Source organism: Mauremys mutica, chromosome 1 (assembly GCF_020497125.1).
Source record: "Mauremys mutica isolate MM-2020 ecotype Southern chromosome 1, ASM2049712v1, whole genome shotgun sequence".
Lineage (NCBI taxonomy): Eukaryota > Metazoa > Chordata > Testudines > Geoemydidae > Mauremys > Mauremys mutica.
This window is the reverse complement of record NC_059072.1, coordinates 244,846,765-244,860,570: the sequence shown is the minus strand read 5'-3', so window position 1 is coordinate 244,860,570 and position 13,806 is coordinate 244,846,765. Positions and strand designations below refer to the sequence as shown.

The 13,806-nt window shown below is 39.0% G+C and overlaps 1 protein-coding gene across 3 annotated transcripts in view; it reads left to right on the top strand.

Moving 5' to 3' along the window:
- VWA3B (von Willebrand factor A domain containing 3B) overlaps nucleotides 1-13,806 on the top strand; it is a 139,132-nt gene that overhangs the window by 34,183 nt on the left and 91,143 nt on the right. For all 3 annotated transcript variants that reach the window (XM_045005257.1, XM_045005261.1, XM_045005247.1), the window contains exons 9-13: nucleotides 3,532-3,648; nucleotides 6,739-6,935; nucleotides 7,622-7,776; nucleotides 10,778-10,916; nucleotides 12,232-12,363. In XM_045005257.1, coding sequence (XP_044861192.1) covers nucleotides 3,532-3,648; nucleotides 6,739-6,935; nucleotides 7,622-7,776; nucleotides 10,778-10,916; nucleotides 12,232-12,363 — 740 coding nt within the window. The remainder of the gene's footprint in view (nucleotides 1-3,531; nucleotides 3,649-6,738; nucleotides 6,936-7,621; nucleotides 7,777-10,777; nucleotides 10,917-12,231; nucleotides 12,364-13,806) is intronic.

Sequence of the window (13,806 nt, the reverse complement as noted above, 5' to 3'; positions counted from 1 at the left end):
TACAGGATGGGTATAGTAGCTGGGAGGTAAGACTGGAACAGACTGATTTTTTTGTCTGTGAGGATGTTCAGCAATTGGGAGGTGGAAAGGGCTGCTTGTTGGGGTGTTGTATGTTAGTTGTAGTTTGTATGTGCGCGCGCGCGCACACACACACACACACTTTGATTCTGTACAGCAAAGTGGGTATACATTTTACCAAGTTAAAATGCTCCATTCGCAATTCAAATTTTTAGTTATTATTTCTTGCTCTTTTTCAGCCTTTTAGCTATCACTACTTTAGATTGTAAGCCCTCGGGGCAGGAAATTCATCTTTATTTGTATTGTGAAGTACATATCTGGTACTATAATAGGTAGTACATATTTAGTAAAAGGTTTTAAATGTCTGGAACCCAATTCTAAAATTCTGTTAATAATTTTGAAACATTACTCATTGTAAGGGTTTGAACACAGTTAAATAACTATTTTACCCTTCTAACACTGAGTCAATCATTCAATTTAAAATGTTATCTAGGCACAAAATAGGAGCTTATTGTGTAAAGGAAATAAGGGGCTTGATTTACCACTGTGTTACTCTTGCTTAATGGTGGTGTAATTCTGCTGAAATCAGTGGAGTTACATAGGCACAAAATTAGTGCAATATGGTGCTGAATCAGGCAGAAGAAAAACTTTAAGCTCAACTTTCATTCTTGCTGCAAGTGGAGAGTAAATATAAAAGCTGTAGGCATATTTATCCAGCGTATTGCCTGTTTCCATTGTAACCCCATGGACATCACTGAGTTCTTTTCCCTTTATGAAATGGAACTGTTGAGTTCTTCAGGTAGATCCAAGGAGACAGTTAAACTGACAAGCTCTTCGCCTGGAGTGGGTCGGTGCTTGATTTCCCTCGAAGTAGATAATGTTTTCACCCCTTTAAAATTAGGTAATTGCAATACAAGTGGGCACCAGCATCAGTGCTGTTGAGGGCTGTAAATATTTAGTGGAAAAACGAATATTAAGACGAGGTTAACAGGAGAGCCAGCATTGGAGAGGGAGGCAGGAGAAAGGAAGGATGAGGAGTAGGACAGTATGACGGAGATCACTTGGGACACTGTGCATATAAAGGATATTGATGTTTATATTATTATATTTGTGTGTGTGGGGGATTCTCGGGGGGCCTCAAGGAGCAGTTTTTCTTTCTTGTGGCTTCTCAGGTGGAGGAAGATGACTGGGGGTGTGAGGCTGTGCCGGATGTGGTGGGTGGGACAGAAAAAAGGGGGAGATGAACCCTTCAGTTGGAGAAAAAGGAGTTGCTGGGGATGATGTTGGAGCAATCTCTAGAAGGGTTGGCCTGCTGTGGGGGACTAGGCACCAGGTAGGACCCGCTTTGACATCTTGTCCTTGGTCTTGTAAATCCTGGTTGTTACCTGGGTAAAAAAAATATTGTGTTGCTTGACTATAGAAAAATGCATTTATCATCTAAAGGATTTGTCACCAAATACATCTGCTATCAAACGGGTATGTTATTTGATTTCACAATGCTGTGGCGTAAAAGAAAGTGAAAAATGTCAATAAATGTTTTATTGTGTAATATTGAATTCAATACATGTCCCATATTGGATACATTATCAGTACATACAGTAAGTTTTCAAAACATATAAATTAGAAAGACATGGAGAAACCAGCAGAACATTGACAGTGCTTCTATTTTTCAACTTTTCAACAGAAACATTTAAAACCTTCACAAAATTAAATCTGGATCCCTTTTAGTAGGAGATGATGATTTGGGAAGGAAATATTTTTTTCTGAATTGCATTTGTCAGCACAACCCTATGTTCAATACCTTGATTAATACATATATGATTTATATTTGGTGGTTTTACTTCCACATCACTGTAGCTGGTACATGTTCAATGGCCTGGTAGTTGTAGTTGATTGCAAATTTATAGTGCATTTATGTTCTTATGTAACTCTGCTACAGTTTTGCCAATTGTCATGTTTTAAGCGTGGTGTTTCTTAAAATGAAACTGAATCAAGTGTTTTGGTTAGAATATTTTTCTCGATCTTCTAAGGTCAATGAGAAACTTATACTTTATTTTTCCTTTTCAGTTTTATGCTGTGGAATGTTCCATTTTGCTTGAACATTTTTTATGATTTTGGAGAGAGTGATTTTCATGTTAACTTGTATTGGCTAAAACAGAACTCTCAGAATACAAGAGGATACCAGGAGATGGCAGTGTACAGTAACACATTATAAAAGATTATATGGAAAATTAACTGCATTTCACATTTAAAACTGTGTTGATGTATTTACAAAATATATATGTATTGTTCATTTAAGGCAATTCTACGATGTTTATTGAACAGTCAAAATGAGCGGGTTTTGTTTGGTGTAGGTTAACTGATGGTTTATTTTAGTAGAGATATATTGAGTATATTATCAAGTATGGCATATCCTGTAATTGTTTTGGGTACGCTGGATTGCATCAGCAGATGTTAACATATAGTTGGACAAATTCAGTGTTGTAATATGTAATTCAGCATTAGGCTACTAATCTGGTTTTACAGAAAGGAGCACTTGTGATTCAATCCTTTTACGTCTCATATTGTTCTATTATGCCAGTCTTCCTTCTGATCCATATTACAGTATTAAGTTCTCATAGACCATGCTACCTAATTTATTCACAGCATTGTATAGACTTCTTGAAACAGAATTGCATGCCGTCTCTATTTTTCAGCTTTGAACTTGCAGCTTTTGCATACTTCTATTCTATTAAAGACCAATTTTAAACTTTTAATCAAGGGCAAAGTATCTCTTGAATTTTTAAAATAGTCTGAGATCTACTCTAACTTTGGGATTTGCACTGAGTAATTTATTTCATTGACACCTGTCTGCCTAATTGAAACGAATTTTATAAATTACTTAGGTGTCATTAAGGTTTTGGTTAGTTATAGCAGGAGGGCAAATGTATATTGCTAAAATCACATCACTTATACTTAGGGGACTGCTAAAGTTTCAAGTGCATCTGCTCAGTAGTTTTAGGAATTTGAAGCAACTGAAAATGTCAGCTTTTCTAGATTTTGGGGTTGGGCTTTCTCATGCAAAGGCCGGTTTTAATTAAAAAAAAAAAAAGAACAGAGGGCTGGATTTCCCGCTTCTGCATTAAAATATATAGGGGAATTCTATGAGAATTTCCTTGTGGAGTTTCCCCATGCTGGGAAGGAGGATTTGCTCCTCACTATGGGACAGGCTATAACCAAAAACCCACCACCCCAAACCCAGGAGGCTGTGTTCCTCTGTTTTAGGGCCCAGAGCCCTAAGCCCAGGCAATGCATCTCAAGTGAAGCTTCGTTGCTGGTGCCTCTCTGCTCATGTATATTCCTTGAACCCCTTTTAAAGAGAGGAGTTCCCACTGCAAAGAGACCCTATGGGCAAGGTAATAAAATGGTACCTTCCCAGGCAACCCCATTGACTTTAGGATTGTTGAGCAGGTGTAGAGGTGAAAGCAGAATTTGTCTGAAAGCATTAAAGTCTGTGCATTATTCCTCCCACAGTAGCTGGTGTCAGAGAGGATGTCTTCCTGATCTGGAAGGAGTTGGAGGAGGCCAGAAATGCGCTGATACAACTTCAGAATATTTTATCAGAGTGTGACCAGCCTATATCTGGCAAAGGTATTGTTCTTTCTAGAAAGATATCATTGTGTTCATGATTAATTTGTTTCATTTGTGGGCAATTTTGATAAACTGCCAACTTAGGGATGATTTTTCTTTTTAGGACTATTTTAAGACCAAGACATGCCATCTATAGTTACAGTTGCATACACTTACCTTTATAAGCTTCTGTTTACAGTTGCTTTAACTTTGTTAAACTTTAGCAATTCTTGGGTGAATTTTTCCATGCTTGCTTTCTGCCTTTTGGAAAGTTTCAGCAAAAACTATTCAGATGTCTCTGAGAACAAGACTATCAAAACCAGGTAGTTTTACTAATGTTAGGTTTTCCAGCTATTTTTCTAAGGAGCTCAATCAGCTCTATTGCTTGAGGGAGGGACTTGAAACCTGGCAGGGGATAGCTGTGCAGTTCAGCTGCCCCACAAATATTCATCCACATTTGACCAAATTATAAACCTCTGAAAATTGTCATTTGCTTAGGCCTTGTCTTCACTGCAGCATTAACTTGAGTTGTAATTCGAGAGTTGCTCCTTATTCAGGCCTCATCCACACACTAAAACCCTTCACTGGAATGTGGTTGTGACCCAGGTTTGTCAACTGGCAAAGGACATAGTGTGTGTGTGGGGGAGACCTGAGTCTGGTCTGTACGCTTTATGTCATGTGAGGTCTCAAAAAAAAGCCAGTGTCAGACTGGTAATCAATATTGTTGTGAAATATGTATGCAGATACTATGTAAGGAGTTCTGAATATATATACTGAAAATATGTTCTTAGTCTGTGTCACTAGCAAAAGTGAAAACCAGGCTTTCTGCCTGATGAGATGTTTCTTCATATATCTGTTTACATGTAAGTTGAGTATTGTCTTGTTCACAATTGGTCTCCTATCACCAGTCTGAACCGAATGAAAATGAAGGAGTGTGGGAACTAAGAGGAAGAGAAAAATAGCATCTTCCATCGACCTAGTGGTGCCTACACTGGGGTGTAGGTTGGCTTAACTATGTCTTTCAGGAGTGTGAATTTTTCACACCCCTGGGTGACATAGCTAGGTCAGCCTACATTTTAGGTGTAGAGGTTTGTTGCTAAAATCTCTGAATATTCAATCTGCCCTGATCATGATTCCAGGCCTGATGGGGCTTCTGCATGGCAACCACATGTTCCCAGGCTTCCCTACTTGGCTCTGTAGGATAGTTAGCAAAGAAACAGCTGAAAAGCATGTTTTGACTTAGGGGAAAGTGTTCTGGGTTGTAAGCCAAGAGTTCTGATCTCAGCTGTTCCACTACTCAGGTGTTAATCCTGTGCACTTCATAGTCATTACTTCTGGACAAGGCCTCTGACCCCGGATCCCCCCCTTTATACCCAGAAGGGGTAACTAAGAGGTCACACAAGATTGCTTCTGGCAGAGCTGTGAAGAGAACCCAGGCCTCCAATATGGAAGACCCTAGTCTGATCTACTTAGCCACTCTGCCTTTAAGAATAGTTGTGCCATATCTATATGGTTGGCTATGCTGTTTGTAACCATTGGATCACACTACCTTCTAGAGCCAGGAATAGAACCTAGAATTCTTAATTCCCAACATTTCACTGCTCTCTTACAAATAGTGTGTAAGCCACTGGCAAAGTAAGTGTCACCTTCCCCATTTAGTGGCTGGACCTTATAGAGATAATAGCCTACTACTGCTACCAGTTAATACTTTAGCTCAAGTTGGAGATCTGTACAGTGGATCTAAAGGTCCTAAATTCAAATCCTGCTGATGATCCATGGGTGGGGTGTGTGTATCAGTATTATTCCATTATTTTTCAATTTTCTTGTTTAAAAAAACTAGGAAATTACATTGATACAGGTTAAAAATAGTAAGATTGCAAAATTAAGCATTCAGAATTAAGAAATGTCAGAAATAAGGCTTCCTGTGCAACCTTAATTTGGTTCCCTTGTGTGTAAGCATTATGGTACAGTCTATAATTACACAATCACATATTATTTGTTCTACAGAACTTCTGCTTCGTTCAGTACACAGGTTTGGCAATAAATGAGACAGAGGGATGCAGGGAGAGAAAGGACATTCTCTGGAGTAGTACTGGAGAACTGAGTTCCATTCCTGGGTTTGCCACATACTTCCTATATGATGTTGGGCAAGACTTTCATAATAAATATGTGCAAAGGGCCTGAATTAAGGTTACATGGGCAACTTTAATTCTGACATTTCCTAATTTATAAGTGTTTGACTTTGCAACCTTAATGTTGTTTTAATGTATTTTTTTCATATATAATCACTGTATAAAATGTGAAAATATTCTGATCATACACTAGACTGAATTAAAGAAAACATTAAATTCCAGTGTGATTAATAGCTGAACTCGGGCAGCCTATTTTGTCTCTCAGTGACTCAGATAACTGGAGTTGTCCCGTCTGTCTACATTTCTTTCTTTGTCTTTTTGATCTCTTTAAAACTCTTGTATCCTAAAATGTACTCTGTTCTGTTCTAGTGAAATGAAAAAGAGGTTGCCTACTCTCCGTTGACTCTTCAGATAATACATTATGTATACACACTAAGCCGTGGCCTTTACATAAAGTATATGCAAAGGAAAAAAATGCAAACACATTTGTTTTAAAAATATGCAAACAGACTTGTTTTAAACATGATTTAGCAGAGTTTGTGAAAGGCCACTGATCAGCAGTCAAAAGGCAATTCCTTTCATATGATAAGGCTCTGTTCTTGCAACTTCATGCATGCAGTCAGATGTCTATAACTATAATTATTCAGTGATTCTACTCAGAATTCTGATCAACATTCTCAAACATGGTTGCCTAAAGTTAGCCTCCTAAATCCATACTTAAGCAGTTAAATTGCTGGCCTCATTTATAAAGTGCTGGGCATCCCGCAGCTTCCATTGGCATCAGTATGATTTGTCTACACTTTTGAAAATCAGACTCTTTATTTAGGTGTCTAAGTATGGAGTTAGGAGCCCAAGGTTGGCCTTAGGTTTGTAAATTTTGGCCCAGTTAACCATATATCAGTCTTCTTTTGTAATAGCTTACAGAAACTCTTTGGTGAATTATGTTAAGTACAACTAGTTATGTATATTTTCAAATCAGCAACCAAAACTGATCCTCCAGTGCCTGAGCCAAAACCTGAGGATTATATAAGTTCTAAGGAGTGGTTGCAGAAGAATGGCTTGAAAGCTCAGAAGCTGACGTTGTATGAAGCACTTGCTGACTGTACTTTTCGGCACGCTGACGGGGTGGTTGACATAAAAGCCAAGCCAGAGGATGAATCTTTACAAACTGATGCTGTAAGTACTGCTAAGATTCCCTCGAATGCTGTGGCCTTTTCGGCTTCTATCTGCTTTTCAGACTTGCAATGAAACTTTATAGATTAGCCTTTTGTACAGCATGTGGTCTGTTTGTAACCTCATTCTTGTTTGGAGGATTATAATAAAATCTTGTTAATGGAACAGGATGAAGAGGTTCATAAGTGAAATGGAGTGGAAGTGACCCTCTCTTTGCCCTGAAAGGACAGCTTTCACTATGGAATCTGCCGCGAAGGATGGGGGGATGGTTTCAGCAACAACTTGGTTTTCCTCATCTTTATGACTCAGTGGAATGGGGCAAAGGAATGTTTTTCAGTTTTTATTCTGTTCCACATGGCCTAGGAGATGTAGAGGCCCCAGATGCTCTAATACTACCGGGTTTCAAAGCAAAGTGTGAAGGGTTGGATTATTCTGTGGTTTGCTTGCTCTTCCCAAGCTCCACCAGAACACTTTTCACTATCCTTCTCCTGTTCTTTCTAGCTAAGAGCAAGTCAAGGAGGACAGGGAAACAGTTTCTATTGATTTCATATCAGGAGCCAATGTCCTGAGCAGGTTTATAATCTGTGGCTACTTCTGCAGCTATTTAAGTGTATTTTCCAAATGTTGTTACAGCACATTGCAAAGATCACATTTTAAAACATTTAATTAATAATTCCTTGCCCCTGTAGGAGACGAATAAAAAAATAATCCACGCAAAATACTGTGATAAATTTGTACACACTTACTGGAAAGATGGGTCTGTGGTTCATGTGTATGTCTCTACTGAGAAGTACAGGCAATATGAAGAGAGAATGAAGAATGCTCTTGGACAAATGGAAAGAAGGTTAGTTTGGTTTCAAATGAAATCTGTTCAGATCTGTGCTCTAATGCAGAAATGTTTTAAGTTTACAGCCATGGCAGACAGAAGCAGGGGGTAAACACTCAATAAAAGTTATAAAGAAGTTAGTTACCTTTTTTTAAGTCTGACCTTTATATGTAGGACCTCTTAGTATTCATTTACTAAGAAAGACTGATGTATGGATTGAACACAGTTTTGTAACCTTGCATTCTTCTGTTCGAGTGGAAGGAAAAATTGTCTATTTTTTGCAACCAGGAGTGTATGAACAGGGGCGGTTCTATGTATTTTGCCACTCCAAGCACAGCAGTCAGGCGGCTTTCAACGGCATGCCTACGGGAGGTCCGCTGGTCCCACACCTTCGGCTTACCTGCTGCCGAATTGCTGCTGAAACCACGGGACTGGCGGACCTCCCGCAGGCATGCCATCGAAGGCAGCCTGACTGCCCCCCCACGGCTTGCCGCACCAGGTGCGCGCTTAGTGTGCTGGAGCCGCCCCTGTGTATGAATGCCTGATACTGATCACTGAGGAGCATTGATGTAAGAAGTTGAAAAATTGCCTTTTAGTAAAGGTACTTTTAGAATCTACAATAAAACTAGATAGGCATTTACTGCATTTATCTATGAGCTGAAAGTTTCTTGTTCAAATCAGATGCTACAATAATAAATATTAAGTAAGACAGGTCATAATTCAAAATTGTTTGCACATGTATAACATCTTCCATCTGAGAATCACAAGTGTATCTCCTTGTTGAAAAAGTGTGGAGAGGGGGTTAGGCTATGGCCCTCTGGGACATTTTGGGAATCACTTAGATTAGTAATGGCTTCTGTCCATCATCTGCCCTGTAATCTTGGGTGCCTTAATAGTATGTGGCTATGACTCAGAGCCTAGATACTCCTTGCAGGGTGCCCCCAACAGCACGTCTAGTCCAACTCTCCCCAAATCCATCTCCCAGAGTTCTTAACTACCAGACACTTGAACTCTTCCCCTATGGTATGACACCCCTGAAGGTGTGAAAACTGACACCTGTTATCAGTTCATTTTGACACACACACTCCAGGCAGTTTGCACAACAGAGACCTGCTTGGAGTAGAACCAAACAAAAAGTTTATTTAATAGAAAAATCAGAGATTCAGAGACAAATTTGTGAGGAAAAGCAAACACATACAAGTCACTCAGAAAATAAACATAAAGGTCAATCTCAGGCTTTCTACTTCTATATTAGCTAAATTCTCTTTTCTAATATAAGTTACCTACTGACTCTGAACAGTTTCACAATGTGCCCTATCATAGAGGGGATCTAGTGTTCCCTAGACAGCACCCTGCCTAGATGCTGGCTCTCAGTTTTTGGATGTCCTTCACTTCAAATCCCCTCTCTTTTGAGGATTTGCAGATTTTTTTCCCCCTCTCAGACTATGGTGATACTGCATGGTGGAGGAAATTCCCTTCTCTCTTAGTTTTCCAAGACTGGGCTTTTCATTTCAATTTCAAGTTGTTTCATGTTTCCCCATTAATTCCACTATTATCTTTTGCTGCCTGATTGCTTCACCCCTCTGTTGTGAGGTGGTGCTCTGGTTGCACAACAGTTACAATGTTCTAAACATATATTCATAGCCATAACTTGTAAACACCTCTCCTAATGACCGTCAATGTCAGAACACTACAAGCTTTCATTAAAGACCTTTCTTGATATATATTTATTCACAATAACATTGTATGCAACCGTTTGATTCAATTGCTTATTCTTTGGGGTTTAGACCCTTTGTACCTCCCTTGGGGCATCTGGACTGATTGTTACACCCTCCTCTCCACCCTAATTAGATCTGGTGGCTGGCCATAGAGAGGAGAACATGGTGCTGAATCCTAGGGGTGGCTCAGCAGTGGAGCTCCCCAGGAGCTCCGAGAGGCCTTTTGCTTCCCTAAAGCATAATCCTTCCAAGAGCATCTGCTGGTGCAGTGCGGCTCTGCCCCACCCAGAGCTCAGGCGTGCAATTAATAGGCATAACCTGGCCCTTATAATATTTGTCTGTTAGGGATTCTTCTCAATGTAACAGAAACAATTGTGTTCAAGCATTTCTCTTCATAGTTTTTCATGTTTCTTCCCACCAAGGGTATCAGTGCCTGAATATATTTATCAACATCCAGGGTTTTGTTATTTTTCCTTGGTTTAGCCTATCTTTGTCTTCTTCTGGTTGAAATTCACATGCCGGTGAAAGCTCCTAGCAGGAAAGGTTTGAGAGTCAAGGATTTTATATTTCAAATCCGAGAACACCAGCATAGATTTTTCTATTTTGAATGGGTTGTCCATTCGTCATGAAACCTTGGTAGAGTACTTTGCATGCTTTTGTGAAATACTTCATGAGAAAATGTCCTTCAACTGCAAATGTGACATAATTCTTTTATTTTTTTTATGGCATCATTCTCTTTTAACTTGTACAAAGGTGAGTAATCTTTATCTCCGAGCCACTGCACTATTTTTAATATCCCACAGTGCAATGTACACAGGTTGTTACAGCTCACCAGAGGAACCTAAAGTGGAACCGGTTAGAGGCTCTCAATCAGAAAAATAATTCTGTTCAGGAAAGCACTCAAGCACACATTTAACTTTAAGCCTGTGCTCGAATCCAGTTAATTTTAAATTAACCATGTGGTTAAGGCTCCTGTTCAGTAAGGAATTTAAACATGAGCCTAATATTAAAGTTGTTTTTAAGTGCTTAAGTTTCTTGCTGAATCAGGGCCTTAAGTGTTTCCCTGAATGGGGATGGATTTTATCACGTGTTTAAGTGCTTCCCTGAATTGGGTCTGGAGTACAGTCACTGAGCAGTAGGAACACCTTGGTAGCTCCCAGGGACAGCCAGTTCAGTCTGGAGGATTATTGGCTTTAATGTTACCATATTGCTTTATGCTGCTCTCTAGCTCCAAAATGTTATTGAAATGTTGCCTTTCATACCATGTTCAGGTGACTTTTTTTTGTTTTTGTTTCTTGCAGGCTTAAATGGATTCAGCGAGGGAGCAGAGGTCTCTTTGGGAATGTGCTTGAAGATCACATCTATATTCTCATTGATACATCTCAGTCTATGAGGGACAAACTTCCACTTGTGAAGGAGAAAATATTTCAGCTCATTCAGGTTAGATAAAATGGTGGTTCCAGAAGCCTGATATGTGTAGCAGTACTAGCACTTAGAGCTGATTGACGCTTTTTTTCCCTGCACATTGTTTTCAGTTAAAATTAGTAGCCATTTAAAAAAAAAGAAACATTTTGCGAAAACATTTGATTTTCCTAAAAATACTGTCAGTTCAGGTGCCCAATCTCAGCCAGCAGCAGCAGAGAGCAGCAGTTGTAGAGAAAGTCCTACTTAACCCTGGGCAGGAGCATGCCCTCTGCAGATAGAATCTTTGGAGATTTTAGCTAAGCTCTAGCAACTCTCTACTGAGCATGTGTGAATTGTGATTCCCCACCGCCACAAAGGCTTGTAACTAGAGCTAGGTGACATATTTTTAGACAAATACTTTATTCACCAAAAAATGCATTTTGGGGTTAACCAGAACAGTTTGTGAATTTGTGTTGAGTTCACTGAATAGTTCTGATTGACTGAAAGAAAAAAACATTTTGGTAATGTTGAAATGAAACCTTTCATTTAGACCTGTAAAATTTCTTTTGGACTCTCAGGCATTTTGACAAAAGCAAAGATTTCAAGAAATGGCTGGTGGTGAAGAAGAAGGTGGTTGTGGTGCCACTGCCTTCCTTATAATCTTTAGCCCAGTGGTTAGGGCATTCACCTGGAATGTGGGAGACCCATGTTGAAGGCTAAGATTTTGTCATGGGTATTTTTAGTAAAAGTCACAAGCAGGATGCGGGCAATAAATCACAGAAGCCTGAGCCCCGTGGTGTGGGGCTGGAGCTGAAGCCCTGCTGCCTGGAGTTGACAGCCCGATCCTGGCTGCCCAGGGCTGGCAGCTGCCTGAAGCTGCAGTTGTGGAGGTCACGTAAAATCACAGAATCCATGACTGACTTGTCGCTTTACTTTACCCATGTTTAATTCCCCTCTGTGCCTGATGAGAAAAGGGATTAGAACTTGGGTCTTCCATATCCTAGGTAAATGCCCTCATTACCAAACTATAGAGTCATTCTCACTCTCTTTCCGTGGCCCAATGGCTATTCATTGTCATTCAAAGTGGCAATTCATAGTCATTCATGACAAAATTATAAGCAACTGAAGGATCTTATAATGGGAAATGTCAGGCAAACTGGGTGGTACTACTATTTCCCACCTAACATATATGTATAGAGAATACTTGTCATTATTTATTGGGATTAAACTACCAGTTATACATGAATGAAAACTCCTCTTGTGAATGTTGCTTTCCAAATGTAACATGGATTTTGTTTTTGTTTTTGTTTTTTTTAATATTGAGAAAAATGCAACTGACTATCTCTCACAGGAACAACTGAGACACAAAAGCAGATTTAACTTTGTGAAATTTGATGCTCAAGCAGTAGCTTGGCAAGAGAAACTTGCTGAAGTTAATGAAGAGAATTTGCAAGATGCTTGGCTTTGGATAAAAGATCTGGAGGTAAAATAGAGAGTAACATATCAAGAAGCATGTATGAGCTAAGTTCCACTTACATCCCCTATTTGTATAATATTATTCAGTTAATTAAGTTAATTGACTAGTAATCTGGAAAGTTTGACCATGAGAAGTTCTAGAAGGTACTCATATACAGAAGTTATATAGAGTTTGTATTTGATTTTAGTGGAAATTCATAAGCTTATGATATTAAAATTCTTTAGTAATATCATTGTATATCTCCTAGTCCAGTGATTTATTTGTGGAGTTCCTGGGAGTGAGGGGTGGGCAAGGTGAAGAAGCCACATAAGGATTTTGAAGCTGTGAACTAATATAAAGAGAATGTCTTAATATATTTAGTAGATGGTAAGAAATCACAGACGAATATAGAGAGGAGGGGGAAACATTGCTAAGCTCTGGATAGGGAGTTACTGAATGTTTAGAATCAGGGAACAGATAGTTTAATTGGTATGAAATTGAATTTTCTGGGCTTCCTCCATTCCCTGCAAATAAATCACCGCTTTACTTAAGCCACGTATGCAATACAATATCATGCAAGACCGGGAAAACCTTCAAAAGGCATCCATTTGGCATAATTTCAGCCAGTCAGTGAGGAACATCCATTTTCTTTGTTATTCAGTAGGGCTGGCTAAGTGGTTGTCTTTATGAATTTCCTGTCATGCATTCAGCTCTAGATCTTTTTGTTCTTGTGCAATTCCCTGTGCTTTTCAAACTACTGCCAAGCATGACATCTGTTGCTGACCTTCAGTATATTTAAAAGAGCATGTGTCTAAGTCTCAGATCAGAAGGTGGCTTTAAGAAGAAAGTTAAAGAGAACAGCAAATCACTAGGAATATTAATCAAAACAAATTCTTTGATATCATGTAATGTACTTGAGGGGGTATTCAAAAGGAGACGGGACTGTAAAACAGTAACAGTTCCTGGAAAATTCCCTTACAAGTGGCAACACTTATATCATATGAGATAACAGTATCATATACAAAATATGTCAAATTTGCTAGAACTAATAGATAACAATATCAGCGACGTGTCGAATACAGTATTGCTTCAGAGTTCTTGAGATGATGGAAAACTAGATGGGACAGCTTCAAGTGTTTTCTTCATATCACTTGGATTACCAAGCAAATCTGTTTTTCCATGATGTACTAGAGCATATTTTGTTTATTTCAGATTAGGTCAAAAACACATACCATTAACCAAAAGAACCAAAAGATGAACAATTTAAACATGATGTATTTAGGATTGACATGCCCCTAATATTAGTGGCTGTGTATACTTCTCCCAAAAGCACTACATATACTTGACATACATAACACAAAGGCAGTTAGTTAATTATGATTAGGAGTAGTTATAACTTCTCATGGACTGGAAATAACAGAAGCTGACTGATACCAGGTAACAAGAAAAGTCCAGAATTTCCAGCTAGAT